This window comes from Camelus ferus, chromosome 32, assembly GCF_009834535.1.
Source record: "Camelus ferus isolate YT-003-E chromosome 32, BCGSAC_Cfer_1.0, whole genome shotgun sequence".
Classification (NCBI taxonomy): Eukaryota; Metazoa; Chordata; class Mammalia; order Artiodactyla; family Camelidae; genus Camelus; species Camelus ferus.
In genome coordinates, this window is record NC_045727.1 from 4,545,247 (window position 1) to 4,566,683 (window position 21,437).

At 41.1% G+C, this 21,437-nt stretch overlaps 1 protein-coding gene across 11 annotated transcripts in view; it reads right to left on the reverse strand.

The window, feature by feature from the left end:
- The window catches only part of HECTD4 (HECT domain E3 ubiquitin protein ligase 4), a 165,778-nt gene that overhangs the window by 35,235 nt on the left and 109,106 nt on the right, over nucleotides 1-21,437 (reverse strand). For all 11 annotated transcript variants that reach the window (XM_032471594.1, XM_032471599.1, XM_032471595.1 and 8 more), the window contains exons 43-53: nucleotides 20,877-21,046; nucleotides 19,829-19,944; nucleotides 12,599-12,702; nucleotides 10,297-10,458; nucleotides 10,023-10,171; nucleotides 9,678-9,757; nucleotides 7,446-7,609; nucleotides 6,355-6,592; nucleotides 5,126-5,262; nucleotides 4,537-4,663; nucleotides 1,059-1,196 (exon numbers count right to left, since the gene is read on the reverse strand). In XM_032471594.1, coding sequence (XP_032327485.1) covers nucleotides 1,059-1,196; nucleotides 4,537-4,663; nucleotides 5,126-5,262; nucleotides 6,355-6,592; nucleotides 7,446-7,609; nucleotides 9,678-9,757; nucleotides 10,023-10,171; nucleotides 10,297-10,458; nucleotides 12,599-12,702; nucleotides 19,829-19,944; nucleotides 20,877-21,046 — 1,585 coding nt within the window. The remainder of the gene's footprint in view (nucleotides 1-1,058; nucleotides 1,197-4,536; nucleotides 4,664-5,125; nucleotides 5,263-6,354; nucleotides 6,593-7,445; nucleotides 7,610-9,677; nucleotides 9,758-10,022; nucleotides 10,172-10,296; nucleotides 10,459-12,598; nucleotides 12,703-19,828; nucleotides 19,945-20,876; nucleotides 21,047-21,437) is intronic.

A 21,437-nucleotide genomic window follows, 5' to 3' on the forward strand; every position in this document is an offset into this window, starting at 1 on the left:
GAAAACATACCCACACAAAAGCTAGAACACGGCTGTTCACAGCAGCATTATTCATAACAGCCGAAAGGCAGAAATAACCCAAGTCCCCGTCAACTGATGATGGATAAACAAAATGGGGAATTATCCATACAATGAAATATTATTTTGCCATAAAAAGAAAGTACCAACATGAGCTACAACAGGGATGAACCTTGAAAAATCATGCCATGTGAAAGGGGCCAGACACAAAAGACCACGTGTTGTTATGACTCCATTTACACGAAACGTCCAGATTAGGCAAATCTATAGAAGCAGAGAGCAGATTAATGGTTGCCAGGGGCTAGTGAGAAGGAGAAATGGGGAGTGGTACAGGTACAGGATTTCTTTTAGGGGGATGAAAATGTTCTGGAATTGCAGGCAATGGTTTGGTGGTTGCATAACTTCGTGAATATACTGAAAACCGCTTAAATGTAGGCTTTAAAAGGATGGCATGTGAATTACATCTCTCAAAAAATAGAGAAAAGGAATAAAGAAAAAAGAAAAGTAAATATATATATGCCTAACTCTGTCCATGATGTTCTGATATTTTTGTGAAGGTCTAATAATAAGTGGTTTGAAATTCTCTTTTTTGTGCTTTTCTGTACTTTAATTTCCTCAAAATATGCAATAGATTTTTAATCAAAAGAATAGACACATTCCATCAAATTCTAATCAGCACAGCACAACCACATACTCCTGGTTTACTAGCTCAGCAGCCAGGACTAAGCCTGAGGGCCTCTCTGCAGTGCTCCCCCCAGGCCCCGCTCCTCCCTCTGACCAGCGTCCCGGCTCCCCCGGCTCATGCCAGTCGCTCTGGGAATGTGCAAGAGGCCCCCAGAGGCCAGACAAGCATCTGCTCGTGCCCCTCCAGGAAGCTGTAGGGCCTCACACGGGAGAGCCTGGAAGAGGTCACGGCACTGAGAGAGAGGAAAATCACCCTAGGAAAGCCAGCAGCTGCTTGACTCAAGCTTATGCTTGGGAAAACTCAACTTCTCACTTCAGAGGAGGTTTCACAGATGAAGGAAGGGGGAAAGCAAAACCTTTTCGAACTTTGTCAATTGTGAACTTGTTTGCTTCGTCTTTAATGTCTTCAATGGTGGGAAGGTAGAGGTCTCTGGGGATGCCACCGTTCTCCTCGTAAAGGAATTCAACCGTCTGCCGGGCAATATCCACCATGCCTGGAAGAACAGAACAGAATGACACGATCTTCAGTCCAACCACGACACTGACTCATCCCTAGAATGAAGAGATAAGAGGATCTTTCAAACACTGTTTGTAGGAGTACGTAACCTCTTAGCAAAGGTGAAGTGTCTACCAAGTTTAAAATTCTCAATGCCCTATTTCTAGAAATCTCTCAGTCTCTCCCACAGAAACACAAACATGAGTGTGTAAAGGTGTGAGAACACTCCCAGCAGTGCTGCTGGGAAATATAACAGAAGAAGGAAATAATGAAAATATTCATCAATAGAGAATGGTTAAAAATGACGGTTCATTATCATGTAGTCACTTCATTTTAGTTAGGTCAAGAGAACAAACTACATGACAAATGGAGAGTAAGAAGAAAGTGAGGGTGGTGGTTTTTTTTCTTACTTTTTGTGCTTTTGTTCTGTGTTTGATCATTGCTACAACCAGCACATACTGTTTATTTAAGAGAGACAGAGAGCTACACTAACTTTCATCCACTACTGGAATCTGCTGTCCTTCCTTCTCAGATTGAGGAGACATCATTTCATTCAATAACAACAGCCACTATTAATGAATAAAACAAGTAAGTAAGTGTGAAAGGCCCTGAAGAAAGCAGCACTGTGGGGAGGGTGGAGAGGTGGGGCACCCTGTTTCCATCTGCTGTTGCCGCCTCCCACCTCCCAAACCGCTGGGGAAGTGGTGGATGCCAGTGTTGACAGCATCTGCTTTTAAACAAGGCGTATCTCCATCACACTTAACTACCATTCCTTTCTTTGTTGGCCTTGCTGTAATGAAAAGGCATAGCAATTTTCTGAGCCAGTTAAGTAGGGGCTGCAATTAGAGGAGTATGCTTAGAGAAAGAAGTGTCAGAGAGAATAACGTGACATGTGGCCTGATATTAGATTATGGAAAAGTAGTCTTTGCAACTTTGCTAACTTTTCCAAAGAAATGTGGGTAGGAGAGAAAAAAAAAAACCTCTGCTGTCTACTGAGCTGGAACCTGGGAACGTGGGGAAAATGTCAAATTAAGTCTTGCACAGCACAGAGATGGTTTCATTAACCCTCCTTGGGGTCCTGACAACAGGACCCTCACAGAGGTGGCCCTTTGGGCACTAGAGACATCTTCCTATCCTCTTTTCGGCCTTTGCCACAGCTACACTGAAGGAGACTGTATTTGAAAGGTAAATGTTTCATGTTTAAGTTAATGTGGTTCAGATGACCTGCATGGCTGCACAGACGGAGCCCCAGAAGATCCCTTGGCAGCATGTGTGTCAGGGGCCACAGACACTTCTGGGTGAGTCAAGAGGCCAGGAGTCGTGGGTCTGGCTCTGTCTCGCAGCTCCCTTTGGATAAAAAAATTTTATGCTGTGTTATCTATATTTTCCCTCCTCCAAACTGCGAGCAGAGGAAGAGAAGGCACACTTGGTCACGGACATTTAAGATGGCTCTGGGACCAAATGGTGAAAGAAAAAGAAATCCCGAGTTAAGCAGAACCTACATGAAAATGAAGGCAGGGCAACCCATGATCACACACACGAGCTTCTATCTACACACTGTAAAGATTCTCCCCCTTCTCACTCTCCCAAAGCCGTAAGCAGCACCAGACTCCCGGAACAAACAGTGTGTCCTACTTGGAAACGTAACGCTGCTTTGCTGAATTAGCTCCAGGTCCCAGCTTCAATACTATGTTGTGTGAGCAGCCAAGCTAGACCGGGCTGCCCTCCTTACACCCGCAGTGGCCTCTTGATTGACCACACACAGCCTTCACCACGTGGGGCATGTTGTTGCATTACCTCTTTCCCATTAGGATGTAAGCTCTGGGAGGAGGGACCGTCTGTGTCTTGCTCGCAGAAGACTCCTTAATCCCTACCATAGGGCCTGACCCCGGGACGCATGTGTTGGATGAATCGATGGCTGAATAAATACAACAGAAACAAAGCCTCCTGGTTCTCAAAGTCAGTGACGTGTACGGTGCTTCATGGCAGAGAGCAGCGAGTTTGGTATCACACTGATTAAGGGAAAGTCGTCAGAAAACAAGATGAAATCTGCTCCGCAGTCTGATGTAACACAGACACGGCATTTTCTTTCAGATGCTGAGAGTGAATGGAGGGGCATGAATTATCTGTCCATCTGTAGGACCTACTACAGCAGATTACGTTTCTCCTTTGTTTAAAACCTCCCAAAGGCTCCTCATTTTATACAGAATCAAAGACGCAAAGTCCCTGCCAAGGCTGCCACAGCTCCCTGCTCCCTCTCGTCCTTCCTGCAGCTCCTCCCTCACCCTCTCTGCTCTCCAGACACTGGGTCAGCCTCACTGCCGCTCCCTCCTCCACCCAAGCTCACTCCCATCCGAGGATCTTCCTGATGTTGCTCCCTCTGCCTGAAACTCTTAAGAGAAAAGAAAAGAGAAGAACATGAATGATCTGCCCTGGAATTTGGGTTGGCAGCTGAGAGAGGGCTCTGATGAGAGTGGAAACGATGACACCAAGTCAGAGGATGAGTGGATATTTCCACGGTTAAATATGAACATGATCGTTCCGCTGTCATTGGTCTTAGCTTTGGGGATAGAAAGGGGGTAGGTACACACACTGACTAGTTCTGGCACCAGTCTGAGAAAAAGGGATCACCGAGATACACTGGAAATCAGAGATTCAGCATGTAAGTTGATGAGGAAATAAAGGCCCTTTAGTGGTTTTTCTCCTTGTTTCTAGTCTCAGTCAGGACAAAAGTTACAAGAGGAGAAAGACTGCTGACACAGGGACAAAACCATCTTCTTACAGCATCTCTGACTGCCACGATGACGGCAGAAAACCCCAACTGAGGTTCCACCAGAAGAGCGGCTGGGCCTCTTGGGGAAAGGCATTTGCGCATCTCAAAAAGCAGGTGTTTCACAGATGAGGAAAAGCCTTAAAACAGGAATCAGCTATCTGCACTTCAGACTCACTCCTAATCTGCTGTCTGTAGTCAGACTTGGCGCTATTGCTGGCCATGGGAGAAAGACCTCACTATCATCACTTGAGTTACCGCAACACTTAGAACTGTTTTAACTGAATGTTTACTATGTACGCTGCTCTTAGGAGCTTTATCTGTATTCATTCTTATTTTTCATGTACGTATGAGGTGGCTACCATTATCGATTCCATTTTAAAGGTGAGGGAAGTCTAGAAAGGCTAAGTAATACTCCCAAGTTCAGTAAAGGCCCAGGGAGAAGATACTGTCAGGTCTGGCTCGACTTCAGACGAGCCTCTTTTTCTGATTTACATCCTGTATTTCATCTACACGCATCTCTTCATGTCATGAATCGAGCTCCTTAGGAAAACACAAAGCCTCAGACCTAGTTGGAGAGCTCCCTTTATCTGGTCCAGGCCCGACTTCCGCTCTGCTTCATTGCGGAAGCGTCTTCGGATAGTAGGAAAAACCTTGGTCTCCCACGCTTTCACCAGCAGGGCATAGTGGTCCTCCTGGAAGGAGAAGGCACACGTGAACGGAGAAGGAAGGCCTCGTGCGGGCACCAGTCCTTCCCTGACTCACAGTTCTCACCCCTGAGCTCTTCAGCCACTCAAATGCCAGGGACGGAAACATCCCGTGCGGACCACCAAACTAACTGTATCCTCAGACACAGGGGAGGCGACAGCTGGACTGGGGCAAGCTCTTCCTTTCCCTCTAAAGCCATACAAACTCTTCACATGATCCCCAACTCTACTGCTGAATTACTGTCAAAGTACTTCATTTCTGCAACACCCGGACTGCTACTGGGCAGTGGAGCCCAACATTCTGCTACTGATGCTTCTGGTTTAGAAAAATGAATACCACAGAGTCACTGTGCAGACACAGTGATGTGCCTGAAGGTGTAACAACTCCAGCCTTGCACACTCAAATCCAAACACTCCTCATGGCCTAAGCAAACGCCGGGGGTCTCCCACCTGCGGAATGTCATCGTCGTCATCGTCATCACTTTCGTCATCTGCAATGGGAGGCGGGTGGGGGTCTGGGCCAGAGGTGATGAAATTCTCATAGCTGAGCTCTACTTTATAATGACAGGAAGTGTCACTATCATATTCTGTAACAAAGCACACAGACAGTGAATTCTAGGCAAGGGCACGTGAACTTCTCACCCTGAGACAAACCAGATTCACTTAATTTGCGTGACAGAAAGACTCCTAGTTCTTGGAGGGGTTTTAAAGCACAGAGTCAAAGGAATAACTAATCGCCTATAATTGCCCTGCATCCTAAAATAGTTTTTATGGGTATAATTCATTCAACTCAAAGACTTTGGAAGGTTCTTCATCACGGAAAATAATTAAATAGACTCTTTTCTTTTTTTAAGGGAGTTGTAATTTTATTTTATTTTTCTCTCCTTTCCTCTCTTTTTTAAAAAAATTTTAAAACCCAGGACCTTGTGCATGCTAAGCATGCACACTACCACTGAGCTATTACAGTGGTAATAGCTAAAACAGACTCCTCTCTAAAACATACTCTCGAAAAGAAAAATTTTTTTGTTTATTTTGCAGGGGAGGTAATTAGGCTTTTATTTATTTATTTATTTTAATGGAGGTACTGAGGATTGAACCCAGGACCTCATGCATGCTACACACGTGCTGTACCACTGAGCTGTACCCTCCCCTGTAAAACAGACTCTTAAAACTTTTCAAACCAGTATCCCAAGGGCCAAACATGGTGGCAGACATCTCATTTCAGGAAGCTCAGCTTTATTCCATCTTATTATGAAATTTTTCAAACAATCAGGAATTTTTTTAAGTGCACATCTATGCACCCACCACCTAGATTCCAGAGTTTATTATTTTCAATGACTTCCATTTTAAAAGTGTTTAAAAGTGATTAACATTATTAAATTAGGAGAATTCATATACAATTCTGGGGTTCTTAGCTGTCTTAGAAAACGTGGGCAGTCTTTCAGGCTTCTATCTCCATGTGGCGATGCTCTGCTGGCCCAGAAAAGTGGCAGGCTTCCTACGTGTGGGGGATGCCCCTTCCAACCTGCCACACTTCCTCCTGCTCCCCATTCTGTTTTACCAGGGCTGTTACCCCATTATCAGTGGGCCCTGGAGTGCGCCCAAGTTAAAGGGATGCACGGAATTAATAGCACTTGCATTCCCCGGAAGCAGTGGGGCCCCGGGAGGAGGTGACCTACGTTGCTGAGCAGTGGCCACAGCAGCAATCCGGCAGGGTGGCCCGTGAGTGCCAGGGTCTGACGCAATGCTGGTGCCAGCATCGTTGTCACTGTCAGATGCCATGGCAAAGGGCAGGGCCTCAAAGTTAGCGCTGATCTCTTCTGCCAGGTCGGTGCACAGGTCAGCGGCGTTGCGGTGGGCCTGCCCTTCAGCATAGGCAAATGGGCGGGAGCCAAAGTTAGCTCGAGTCTTGGTGTTCTGGAAAAGAGACCAAAGAAAGGATTGGAAGGGACCTGGGTTTATTTACGTATTCATTTTTAACACCTCAAGGTGAACGTCACTGTCAGACAAGAAGTACAGCCCCAGCTGTGGAATCCGTGAACCCGGGCAGAGGGGCCGGGGCACCTGCGTCCCCCGGTGTTTCCAGCTCTGCAGGGCCGGCCAGGCCCGCCTTGCCCCTCACCTCGCGCTCACGTTGTCTGCTACTCAAACACAGTGACCCTTCCAGTTTCTAACACTGTTCTTTTCTACTCGATGCCACATGCTGTTTCCTTTCACCTGGAAAATTCTTTGCTCTGATTTTGCTTGTTTAAACCAGTTAATATTCCAGACCTGGCTCAAACATCACTTCTTCAGCGTAATGGGGACATGATCAGATTTGCTTGGTACTTGCTTCCATAAAGTCTATGGCTTTCAGTCACACTGTGAAGGTTAATGTCATGTGGCAGCTTGACTGGCCACAGGACACCAGATTAAACACTGTCACTGCTGGGTGTGTCTGTGAGATGAGCATTTCAATCAGTGGACATAGTAGATGGCCCTCCACAGTGTAAGTGGGCACCATCCAATTCCTTGAGGGTCTGAATAAAATAAAAGGCAGAAGAAGGAGGAATTCACCCCCTTTTACCTGCACCCCTGCTGGAGCTAGGATATCTCATCCCATCTTCTCTTACCCTTGGGTTCAGACTGAATTACACCACTGGCTCTCCCAGGTCCCCAGGTTACAGACAAAGCCACACCAAGGCCACGTCTGGTATCTTTAATTTTCCTTTTCCAGACAGAACAAATTACTGAGGAGAACTGGGTTTCCTTTCCCAACAAGACAACCTGCCTTTTTCTGAATGTGAACCACAGGCCACATCCCACCAGAGACGTCTTCAAGATACGGAGAGAGGCGCTGCCCGCAATACGTGAAGTACACTCGGCCCTTAGCTGGCTGCCCCGGAGGCGGCGGCGTCCCCTCTGTTCTCTCCCAGCCAATGCCGGCCACGTCACCTAGGGCAGAGGACAGGAAGGGAATAACACTTTTTTCCCCCATTTATTGACTATTACATAAACTTTCAATGTGCAACCGGTGTGAGGCCACATATCACCGACTATCTTGGTTTTTATTTATTCATGCCATCGCCATCAGCTGCATCTGAAAACGACATGAAGTACTTTGTATTTAGATATATATAAAGTAGCACAATAGAGGTAAACAATTTTAAAAAGAGAAGGAAACTGTTTAGAAGAAGAAAAATATCTAGCATTTGAGCTAAGTTAGTTACCACAATTACATATTAATATAGCCTTTATTTTCCAGGCAGCCAAGACAAAAAGGAAAAACACTTTTCAAATAGAGGAATACAAGTTTTTATCTTTTGACATGTGTAAGATTATTTATGCATAAAGATAAAAAGGTAATATTTCCTCAGTAAATTTGCAGAAGATTTAGAAAGGGTCTAAAAAATACAATTTAAAATTCATCCTACAATGTAAATTAAACATACACTGTTAAATCATATTATGGCCCATATTACTTATACGTATTTAAGGCGTCTTTGCAAGAAGCTAAAATAATACAAGCAAGCTGCTTTCTGATGAGGTGACTGGATACTAGAATAAACTTAGGGACCATGGAACCAAAGGGACCATGTCCACTACATCAGCACCATTACAGGCTTCCTCGGGCAAGCTGCTAGCACACATAGCTGTATAATTAAGCTGTTGTAATTAAGCTATCTTCAATAAGTGCTCGAAGTTCTGTGATTGCTTCTGATCACAGCATCTCACAGGCTTTTAATATCACTAGGCTGGGCTTGTCAGTGTCTGGGGACTTGTCATTGTTCACCATGGCATCCCCAGGGCCTGGCCTGGAAGGCCCAGCGTATAGAAGCTGCTCAGAACACCTGTTGATGAATGAACACTGAAAGGCGTTGAGAGGTTGGGATCCTGCTGCAAAAAGCGGGTTCTTGATTCCTATTCCCACACAGACACATTTCTCTAAAGGTATCATGTTAGCAGGAAGTCTAGTCCAAAATTTTCTCAAACATCAAAGTATGATCAAACAAAGTAACAATCAACTGCAACAAACAAATAAAAACCATGACCGTGGTTCCTCTGCCCTCTTTACTCCCCCTCCCTTTGTGCTTAAAGCACTTAAGTACTCTGCTGAGACTACAAAGTTCTGCTCTATAAAGTAAGAGAGAAACAACTTGCCAGGAAATCATTTCCAACGCATAACTTGACCATAACTGAAAACACTATGCTCACTGGAAAAGTGCAATATAACAACCAGCTCCCTCAGGGACAAGTGATGACAAAATTACCCCCTAGATAGCTGCCAGAAGTTAGCTATTGGGTTGAGTGACTTAGTAAATCCTACCCAAGCTGTCCAGATCATCTATCACATAGAACAATTTCACTTTTATCCCAGATGATGCTAACGTAAGTATCACCTGAAAATAAGCAGCCAACATGTCTGGCTGCCTCTAATGTCAAGAGGACAATGCCTGTATTTTGCTTCCCCTGCAGGAGGTAGGACTGACCTCAATTCATCTACTATACAGACCAAGTTAGTTATATGGAGGCTTAAAAAGAAGAGGGGAAAGATTTTTAAAATTGAATTGACTATGTGACTAAAACATCTGGGCAAAAGATGTTCAGGCTACTGAGAACAAAGTCTCCAGCAGGTATCTTATCTACCATAATGCACCTGAGTGCTCATGGTAACAGGTAGAGTTCTTTTTTGAAGGCATTTATCTGCTCATCAGTGAAAAGCTGATGAAGGACCAAACTTCAGAGAAAAGCAATATCTCAGATTTTTCTAAAGATGAAGGAACAAAAGTCAATGTGATTCCCAAATTATCAGAAGCTTTAATGATGATGGTGCCTTACAAAATGAGAGATTTGGAGTAAACTAGGGGACAGCAATGACAACTGTTTGGTTTTCACTAGAAGACACAGTGCCTGTTTCCAGTTGCTAAGTTTAATTAATTTTAACCTATTTTGACCAAAACCTGGTAACAAAAGAAATACACAGGGTTAAAAAAAAAACAAAACAAAACTCCCCCGCACTCACCTGGAGAGAGAGTCACGTCTAAGCGAACGCTCTTCCACTGTAATAAACTGGAGCCGTTGTAGTGCACGGCTCGGCCATTGCTGTGAAAAAAACAAAGAGAAGTCAAAGACAAGGCTGATCAGCCAACACAGAGGAGCAAAGAAGTGAATAGGTGGAGCAGTGGCAGTAGCATGGGAGTAACTGGAAAAGAAATCCTAAGAGCTATTCTTGATCACTAAACATGAGTATATTTCCACTGGTAATTTCTACATTTTTAGGGTAGAGATTATAATGATACCACTTTAGTATTAAAATGCCCACACCCACCATTTTTTTTTTTTAATAACAGCAATAGTAGCCACTTACTTATGGAAAAGACAAGTGCCCACTGGATTCGTCCAAGCCCCATCTCGTTTCTCTGCTTCTGTAGCAAAGCCAAAGGAAACTATTGGTCCAGTGTCGTCATCAGTATCTCCATAGGAAACAACTTCAATTTCCCAGTAGAAAGATGGGGCCTGAAAAACACCAGAAGTGGGCAGATGATCAGAGGGCTCACCAAAGAGAACCTGCTCTTGAACTTGCTTTTTCTTTCACATTTGAAGGAAAGAGGCAGGAGACAGTGTGTCATGTGATTTCTCACCTGAACAGGCAGTGGTGAGGTGGCATAGATAAACGTGCCCCGGGGCAGACCACCCCCAGCGCTGGGGTCGGCCAGGAAGGTGACGGAGGTGAGGTGCGAGGAGAACATGCAGGCGCGGACGGGTGGGAACACTCGCGAGGGGCTCCACGTGATCTCTTTGGGCTGCATTGGGGAAAAACACCCTCATTCAACAGAACTGCAAAAACAAATTCCTTCATTCTCCCAAAGGAGAAAAATAATGTTTATCTAATGGTATTATAATATAGGAGTATCTTTTTTTTTAAAGGTTTTTTTTTTCCTAAAGGAAACTTTTCTTCATCTGAAGAAAGGCACTCTCCTTCCCTATGCCCAGGCGTGCTCTCTAGAAACACTGTCTTTTAACTGTTAATTCTGACACTTACCTCTATATTTCTCCTTCTATACTTATAAAGCTTAATATCCCTTTAAGACATCGTTTATCTTCTTTCATGACAAATGAAGTTTTTTATATTTTTTATTCTCTTAAAATAATTTTAGGGGTAATTAGATTTATTTATTTGTCTATGGAAGTACTGGGGATTGAACCCAGGACCTTATGTCTGCTAAGCACACACTCTACCACTGAGCTATACCCTCCCCCTTAATTCCTACACATCTACTCCTCCTTCCACACATGTACAGACTCAGGCCTTCACCTCCTCATGCTCCCAGGATAGTTTACAGGGCAAAGTTTTTAGTTCATTCAGTAATTAGAATTTATATTTCTATGACTTAATAATCATCAGCTCAAAGCTAAGGAGGAGTAACATGATTACCCTTCCATTTTCTCTTTTAGGTTAGTTGCCTCATTTTTTTCACTTTCATAATTTGAAGTAAATCTAATAATCAAAAATGTCAAGCTTCTCTAGCACATTTTTTAACCCTCAATTTCACTTTTTACCCTAGAAAAGAAGTGAAAGATGCATGTAACAATTAGCTCCAAGGACATGCATCAGATCACTGTTACGGTGACAACTGAAGACGATGCAGATGTGAACGATAAAAACCTGAGTGAGGAAACCGAGGCACAAGCACACACTAGCCTCTAGGTTGCTATCGATGGACATGGAAAGGGGCTCACCATCTACGAAGGGAGAGAAGCTAGACACAAAACACAGCACGGACAGTAGAAACCCAGTTGTAATTAGGAAAATTATAGGGAATGTATCATTAACACGTTGACAATAGCAACCGGAGACGCTGAGCTTTCAGGGGACATTTCTTCTTTCATGTATTTTTAACTTTCTCATTTTGAAATAATTTCAAACCTATAGAACTGTATACTCTTACCTAGAAGCACTGATTTTCTGAAATAAAATTCATAGAACATACAATTCACCCATTTAAAGTATACAATTCAATGGTTTTTAGTATATTCATGCAGTTGAGCTTTTGTCACCACAATGTAATGTTAGGACATTTCTGTACCTCCTAAGAGAAGCTGTACCCCTCAGACGTCAATCCTCATCCCTCTCTCCTTCGAGGCCCTGGCAACCACCTACCTGCTTTCGGGCTCTATGGATTTGCCTGCTCTGGACGTTACTTATAAATGGAATCATACAGTATGTGCTCTTTTGTGACCGGCTTTCTTTCACTTAGCATAATCTCAAGGTTTATCCACATTGTAGCATGTATTACCACTTCATTACTTTGTAAGGCATTCAGCCTTAAATAGAATATTATTCAATATTCCATTGTATGACTATACCCCATGTTATGCATTCATTCATCAGTTGATGGACATTTAGGCTGTTCCCACTCTGGCTATTATGAGTAGTGCTGCTAAGAACATTCACAGATATATCAAAATTTAACATTTTTGCCTCTTTTGCTTTTTTCCCCCTAATAAGACTTTTTATTGAGTCTGCTTCTTTTTTGTTTTATTCACTAGTTTGTTGTGTTTTTTAGATTCCACATATAAGTGATATCATATGATATTTGTCTTTCACTTTTGAGAAAGTGCCTCTTTTGCTTTATTATGAAATGAACTATAGATCTAAAATTTTGAAAAAGCTTTCTTGTTCTTTCTGTTATAGGTAACATAGAAATTATTTATAAATTAGTGAGTTCTGCTCCTCTGCTATAATCTTTCAATATTCAGAATGTCAAATCAATGTGCTTCGACATTCAAAAATGATAACATGTTACTGCAGAGCATACACCTCCAATGACTTTGCAAACACTCACTCTAAATGTTATTAATGTGCTGCTTGGCATTCTTTTAACTCTTTAGTGCTGCGCGCTACAGACAGGTGGCAGGCGTGGGGCATTGCAGAGGGCTCACCTGTCTCCGGTCCGCCTGCAGTGGAGGCGGCGGGGGCCGAGCACAGTCCCGATAGAGCATCCTCAGCCTTTCACACTGCACCTCCACAACTGCCAGGCGCTCTCCTGGAAGGGGATACATCAAATATGTGAAAACAATTCCTACAACCCCTGAGAGGGTTCCAACTCTCCTGGAGTAGGGTCAGAGCAATAAAATGCTTACAGAGATTATTCAGATTCTTACAAAAGGGCAAACACCCTGAGACATCTTTGTCTACTATGCGTAGCTCAGTAGCGTAGCAATGTGGTCAAGGGCAAAGGCTCTGGCGCTGGGCTGCCGGGATTCAGAATCTGGCTCCACGACTCAATATTTACCATCTCACTTCCAATATGAGGGTACTAATAGGGCCTGTGCCTCACAGGGTAGTTGTGAAGAGGAGATGAAATAATACAAGTAAAGCCTTTAGCCAAGTCCTGGCACAGGGCAAACACTCAAGAAATTAAAGATATTCTTATCCTCTAATAAATGAAAGGGATAATTCCTATCATCTAAGTTGAGTTCTTAAAGTCTGAGTTCTTAAAGTCTGCTGAACACCTCCTATAAGCAAGGCACAGCGCTAGATGTTGGACAATACAAAGTGAATACGAGCTGAAGCCCCCACTCGGGGAGGAGAGATAAGACACGTATACACATACACGATAAAGAACAACAAAGCTGGAGCGTGTTGTTATGTGATGTAAGGCACAAACACAGGTGCAGATGAGTGAGCACTGACTTCATTCCAGGATCCAGAAAGGCTCAGTGCAGACAGCATTAATAAGTTAGATCTTAGAGAAGGCAGGATTTCAATCCACAGAGAAGGAAGGAAATTTTCACCGGTTTGGCACTACGAGAGTAGTCTATAACAGTCTAGAATCAGATCTCTCAGGAATACCTCACATGATACACAAAAATGCAAAATGGATCAAAGACCTAAAAAATCCCCTATAGCTAAAACTGTAGAACTCCTCGAAGAAAATATTGGTGTAAATATTCATGACTCTAGATTAGGCAATGTTTTCTAAGATATAATACCCAAAACACAAGTAATGAAAGAAAATTAGATAAATTGGACTTATCAAAATAAAAGACCTTTGTGTTTCCACAGACACTTGAAAAAGTGAAAAGATGACCCACAGAATGCGAGGGAACATTCACAAATCATATCTGACAAGTATATCTAGAATATATAAAGAGCTGTTACAACTCAACAAAAAAGGACAAATAACCTAGTTAAAAATGGGCAGGAAATTTGAATACACACTTCTTCAAAGAAGATGTACAAATGGTTAATAATACGTGAAAAGACGCTCATCATTAGTCATTAGGAAAATGTGAATTAAACCCACGATGAGATACCAGTTCACACCTACTAAGAAGCTATAATCAAAAGACAATACCATTCTTGGCTGGGGTATGGAGTAAGTAGGACCCTCATACGTTGCTAGTGGGAATGTAAAATGGTGCAGATACTTTTTAAAAAAGAATTATTTATTTACTATTTATTTTTTATTGATGTACAGTCAGTTACAATGTGTGGATTTCTGGTATACAGCACAATGTCCCAGTAATGCATGTACATACATATATTTGTTTTCATGTTTTTTTTCACTAAAGGTTATTACAAGATATTGAACATAGTTCCCTGTGCTATACAGAAGAAACTTGCTTTTTTATCTACTTTTATATATAGTGGCTAAGATTTGTAAATCTCAAACTCCCAAATTTATCCCTTCCCACCCTCTTTCCTCGGTAACCATAAGATTGTTTACTATGTTTGTGAGTCTGTTTCTGCTTTGTAAATGAGTTCATAGTGTCCTTTTCTTCCCCTTTCTTTTTAGATTCCACATATGAGTGCTATCATATGGTATTTTTCTTTCTCTTTCTGGCTTACTTCACTTAGAATGACGATCTCTAGGTCTGTCCATGTTGCTGCAAATGGCATTATTTTATTCCTTTCTATGGCTGAGTAGTATTCCATTGTATAAATATACCACAACTTCTTCATCTAGTCATCTGTTGATGGACATTTAGGTTGTTTCCATGTCTTGGCTATTGCATATAGTGCTGCTATGAACATTGGGGTGCATGTATCTTTTCGAATTAGAGTTCCCTCTGGATATATACCCAGAAGTGGGATTGCTGGATCATATGGTAAGTCTATTTTTAGTTTTTTGAGGACTCTCCATACTGTTTCCCATAATGGCTGCAATGGTACTTTTGAAAACTGTTTCTCAGAAAAGGAAGCAGGTTCCTCAAGTTAAAACACAGAACTGCGATAAGACCCAGCAATTCCACTTCTATATATATGCAGCAGAAAACTTACATCTACACAAAAACTTGTATACAAATGTTTACAGCAGCATTACTCAAAATAGCCAAACATTAGAAACAACATAAGTATTCATAAATTGATCAATGGATAAATAAAACGTGGTCTATCCATACAATGGAATGGTATTCAGCCATAAAAAGTAATGAACTACGAGATACCTGCTACAACATGGATGAACCTTGAGAACATGATGCTAAGTGAAAGAAGCCAGACACAAAAGGCCACATACTGCATGATTCCATTCATACGAAATGCCCAGAACAGGCAATCCACAGAGACAGAAAGTAGATTGATGGTTGCCGGGGGCTGAGGGAGAGGGTTAGACAGAATGAATATGGAAGATTTTTTTTTTTTTGGTTAGGGGTAGAAATGTTCTGGAATTAGATAGTGGTGATGGTTGCACAACTCTGTGAATATGTTAAAATCCACTGAACTGTATGTACACTTTAAAATAGTAGATTGTGTGTATGGGAATTATATTTCAATTTAAAAAGATGTCTTAGGAGGAATGAAATGTAGTCTAGTAAGAGTAAACCACAGAATTTGCTTAGGATAGTAGCAAGAAAGACTTGCTGACTTATACTTAGCATCTACAGACACTTAGACACCTAACACAATCCAATGTTATGGATTAGACAGTGGTAGGTAGATGAGGCAAAGATAAAACAGTCAAAGTGAAGCCGGGAGTAAGGCCAGGCCTTTAGGTGTGTGTCCAGTGTCCTCTATTTATGCCTGGGTAGGGGACACAAGTCCAGACCTGGGCTTCCCAGTAGCCAAGCCAAAGAGGGAAACTATTCAGTTACAGGATTTGTGGAGACCATTACGTAAGTGCAAGCTGACTAGTCAAAAAGAGCCCAATTATTTTTAATAAACACTTCCCAATCATTTTTGTTAAAATGACTTAAAAATTATTCTGAGAGACTTTACACACAGAATGCTGGGTGATATGGTGAATAACGTCTGTAGCAGGTATCCTTACAACCAACCAGTAACAAGTGTCACGGAGACACTTCAACGCAGACGGGTGGGATCATACCAGATAACAAAGGCAAAGCAAATCTTAGAAGGAAGGAACAGAAGGAAGCGGGGTCTGTTGGGCAGAGTTGAGGGGTATGTGCTGTGAGGTAGGCTTACTGCTAAGAGGAGACTTTACAGCATTTAGTGTGAGAATAAAAAGCTCCTAGACTTCAAATTCAAGAAAGAAAAGACTGATTGTACTTTAGCCACAGTAACAAATAACCCGCCAGAACTGGCTGTAAATTCATTCCAGTCTATAAATGACAACCTCACATTAGTGACCATGCTTAGGGAAGCCAGCCTCTTGGTGACAGCTCCATGCTCCTGACAATCAGCCACTCAGACTGGGCCTTCAGGAAGGTGACTGTGATGACAACGTGAAAAGACAAAGCACAAGAAGGAAAAGTTTGGAGAATAATGCAGACGTCTAAACATGAGATAAAAAGCACCCGACTTAAGGAGTTGGAGATGAACAGGAAAGGGATAAATTTCAGGAGCATTTCAAAGGAAGACTCAGATACGGCAACTGATTGGATTTGAAAGGACCAGAGAGGAAGTGTCATATCTGACTCAGCGCCTGCGTGTCAAAAACAGTCTGAGTATTAGAACAGGGAAGTTGGAAAGGAGAGCGGACTCCAGAGTAAATGATAACTTTGGTTTCAAATGTGGTGTATTCATGAGGCTGGCAGGGTCTGGTCCTTCTGCGAGAAACAGACACCAGGTCTGGACCTCAAGAGAAGAACTGCCCACAGCAGAAGCCATGAAAGCAGGAGGGAGGGCAGATAAAGCAGAGAAGGAGGATCAGGGCAAAACTTAGAGCAGTTTCTTCAAGTGAGGTGTGAGGACCACTCGAGTCACAACTGCCCAGGCCAACCCTTGATTTCTGACTCTTTGGTGGAGCTCAGAAAGCATTTTAAACTTGCTTCCCAGGGTTTCTTATGAACTTTCAAAGTGTGAGAACCTCTGGCTCAGGGAGTGTGTACATTTAGGAAGGAGAAGAGGAAACAGCGAATCTGAGAGATTCTGGCTTCTGCAAGAATGTAAAATAAAGTTGAGAACTTTTTTGGTCACTACAAGCCTTTCCTTCAGTTTCACAATTTGGTTCCTATGCTCTTTCGACCAAGAGACCCAGTTAACTTCTAGGGAATATTTCTTCATGGGAAAAAGCTCTGTAGTGCTCCCTTCCTGGGAAGACCAAATGGAGTTAGGCACTCTTTTCCTCAGATTAAGCAGCCATAAAATTTAGATATGAGTGAGTTAACATTACAATGGCCAAGTCTGAGGATTAATTTATCCCAGATGAAGTAAAATAACAGAAGGAATTCATTGACCTTTTTTTCATTTCAGAGAATCAATATGTTAGTGCCTATAAATTTTATGACACTTTCATAGAAGAAATTTAAGAAATCTTAATACATTAAAAAAAAATCAAAGTACTCTTTCTCTTCTACCCACCACTTTGAATGTCATTTATTAGACAGTATTTCTTTTGAACACAGACTATGACTCCCTTACAGGCTGTAAGAATCCACTGTTGTGTAATGAAGTAATTCAGATGCAGAGTTGTTTTCGTTTTGAATACAGGTAAATGACTTGGGAATAAGCAAATGTGGATATGTACTTTGAACCTCAGGGCTCTTTCTGGTAATCTAATAAATGAGTTATTAAGGACTGTTAAACTTGACATAGGCATTGTTTTAGAATATAAATTGCTGTGTATAAGCTCATAGTCTTCTCTTTTGTAGCAATTAATAAGAACTTTCCCACACATTTCTTTCCATCTCTTTGTTATGACAGAGTTCTTTTCCACAGGAAAAATGGGTTGAGTGGGTTATTATTAAAACCGGTTGCTCTAAATTATTTTGTACATTAAGTACCAAAGTTAAATTTACAGATCTTATGACCCTTTTATTCTATAAAACGTATAAAAGGTACCCAGAAAGAATCCTACAGAAAAGCAATTGATTCATTCAGCAAGTTACATGCTTGCTAAAATCAGTCAAATATGTCTTAGGATGCAACCCAAGCCAAGACTATTAAAAAGCAGAGTCAGGGAACAAAGGACCCACCTACTACACAAGTACAAAAGTAAATTATGAGCAGATAATTTAGTAACAAGTAAGTTCACCCGAGAAGCTTAGAAAGCAAGCTTCTTTTCTTTTGTTATCTTTTCTCGGGGTCTCTCTGAGGTTTTTTTTTTTTCTGAAATATAGTTGATTTACAATGTTGTGTTAGTTTCTGGTGTACAGCACAGCATAGTGATTCAGTAATACACACATACATATATATATATATATGTTTTTTTCATATTCATATTTTTTTCAGATTCTTTCCCATTACAGGTTATTCTAAGATGCTGAATATAGTTCCCTGTGCTATACAGTAGGACCTTGTTTATCTATTTTGTCTATAGTAGTTTGTATCTGCTAATCCCAAACTCCTAATTTATGCCTCCTTCTCTTTCCCCTTTGGTAACCATTCTCTGAGGTTTTTTAATGGTTGCTGGCTCCACAGAACCATCCTTATTAAAGAAAGGGTATTTGAGAAGTAAAACAGATATAGAATGAAGACAAATTAAAACACAAAAACAAACCAACAGAAATCACTGCCACATGAAAAGGACAAAAATTTAAGGTCAAAAAAGAGATCAGAGAGTTACTAAAAAAAAGGCAAAAAAAAAAAAAAAAAAAAGCAAACAGCATGAGAAACAGGAAATAATACAGATAACAAAAATGACCAAAAGCAAAAAAAAAAAAAAAGATAAAACTAAAACCGTTAAGGAAGTTAAAGAGATTCATTTCTTACTTACAGTTTATGAAAATTCTAGTACTAAGGCATTGGAGAAATGCTAATCTAACTGTGAACAATTACATTTAGAGTCCAATTACATCCTTGGAGACATAAGGTAAATTTTTCACTTAAAAATACTCAGGAAAACTACCAAATTACAGGAAATTCAAGGACAAAAGGACATGTTAAATGACACCACAGGGCAAAATCTAGACTGCGGGAAACCCTTCAACAAATAAGCTGCAAGGGAAAAAAGATACTGAGAGGAATCTATATTTTACAGGAGATTTAAAAGACACAGCAATGAATTGCAATGGACAAACTTTATTTGGATCCTGATTCAAGCAAACAATTGTAAAAACAAGTATGACTTTATGAGAAAATTAGAAAGTTGAGCACTGACTAGATATTTAATATTAAACAGTTACTGTTAATTCTTTAGATGTGATAATGGTATTGTGGTTATTTTAAGAGTCCTTATTTTTGAGACATTTGAAAATATTTATGGATAAAGTAACAGAGTATCTAAAATTTTGTTTAAAAATAATCCAGGAGGGTGCAGTGTAGATGAAACAGGCTTGGTGAGGAGTTGATAACTGTTGAAACTCGATGATGGAAACATGAGGGTTCATTATACAAAAACAGTCTATTTTTGTATTTGAACTTTTCCATAAGCAGACACACAAGGATGGATGTTAGTGCCAACTCCTGACTCTGAATTCAAATGTAGCCAATGACAATAGTCAGAAATATCTGCAGCTCTAAGGATAGCTCATAAATAATTCTAATAGAGAAATAAAGGCAATTAGTATGAAAGGGGAAAAGAAAACACTGACATGGTCCAGAAGTTAAACTGAAAAGTGCTGATTTCCTATTTGGCATATAGATCAATATATACCTTTTTGTTTACATTGCTAGATCTGAAATGAAAGTAAATCGCGATAAGTGTTGTATTTTGAGTTCAGCTGTTTGATGTGTATATGAAAACAGTTAACATTCCATTATCAAACTGTCAAAGGGCTGATAAAACTCAATAAAATAGAGTAAAAAGGAAAGCAACAGGCACTCACCAGCACTGCATTCCTGGGCTACCAGGTTAAGAACTTCAACAGCTGCTGGACACTGCTGTATGAATTCTTCACAAAATAAGCTGTCTTCTAAAAGCTGGGCCATGACCAGGCATGCTCTTAATGTTAAAAGATTTATAATATTTCAAAGTCATCAATGGTCATTCTCTAAAAAGTCAACTGTGAAAAACATTTCAATCAATTTCATCCCCTAATTTAAACCAGGTTCAAACTCCCCATTCCTCTTGCTTTTTTTCTGAGCTGGACTCGTTTCAAAATACATAACTAACTTCCCTTTTCCCACATAGTAACTGCTGACACTGTGTGCAATCAGAAAAGGGAAGATGGTGGCCATTTCTCTAAATGGAGACACCAAGTGCCAGGTGAGAAGCGGGATCATCTCTTTAACAGCTTTTCCTAAACTGTGCCCCATGGGCAGTAGTAACGACCTGGGAACAAGAGGGATCCAAACGCTTAGAAAATCTGTACAATGATCTCTCTCACCTGATTCAAAATACATACTAGAACTTTCCGAGAAATTTCATTATCAAAAGAGAAATCTGTTGCTGTTATTTAATGGTAAATAAACATATTTGTAGGAAAAGACTGTTTTTCTTTCCAACACAATACTGGTGAACATTGGCTAATTTTTTCCTCATCAGTTTGGAAAGTAATGGACCATATAGGTATGTGCACTTGGAGCGGTCTGAACCACTTTAAAAAAAGCAAAGTGGCAGAAGAATTCCTGTGACAGAACAAAGTTCTTTTACTGAACTTTGTATTACATTCTGAGTGCTTCTTTTCTTAGGGAAACAGCTAAACTTTACTTCCAAGTGCAGAAATTGGGGAACACACCCAAAATTGCAGAACTTGGGGAATGCAACAAAAACTGTAGTGAATGTAGCATAAGAGACGAGTTTCTGTTACTCAGCTTGGCATGAACATCACACCGTGGACCCACTATGCCCAGAGCAGAAGGGCCCACCAAGGACCCCTGCCTCTGGGGCCTGCACCACCTCAGCACATTAGGGGATCTTTGGAGGGCACTCACCTTGTCCTTATTTCAGCCAGGAGCCGAACGACTGCCATCACAGGAGCTGACCCATCTCCTGTTGCAGGAAGTGAGGTATGAATAGAGAGACTTCCCTCCTGAGGAAGCAACATGGACTGGACTGCCTGTACTACCTTCTCAGTAATGGACAGTTTATGAAGAGGCAATGCCTGATGGCGGTGGGCGGGGGGGGCATGGCAAAAAGTTAAATTCAAGTAGTTAGTTTATAAGAAATGAGGATGTTACTATTATCTGGAGTTAATTCTCAAAATTTCATTAAAAAAAAATCAAATCACCATACAGAAAATTGCAAACTAGACCAAAACAATTAAACATATGGAACACTGTGGAATATTCCTAACCAAAGAAATGAATTTTGTCATCTAGGTGAAAATTTTCACACAAATGTTACTCTAAAGTAATTATGCCCAATCTATAAATAAACATCACAAGTAAAATTTAAGAAAACCAAGTATTTGTGCTTTTATAATGTGTATGTCCATTATTAATCATTACAGTATGGTTACCATTTGCAGTGACATTTTTATGATGCATTTAAAA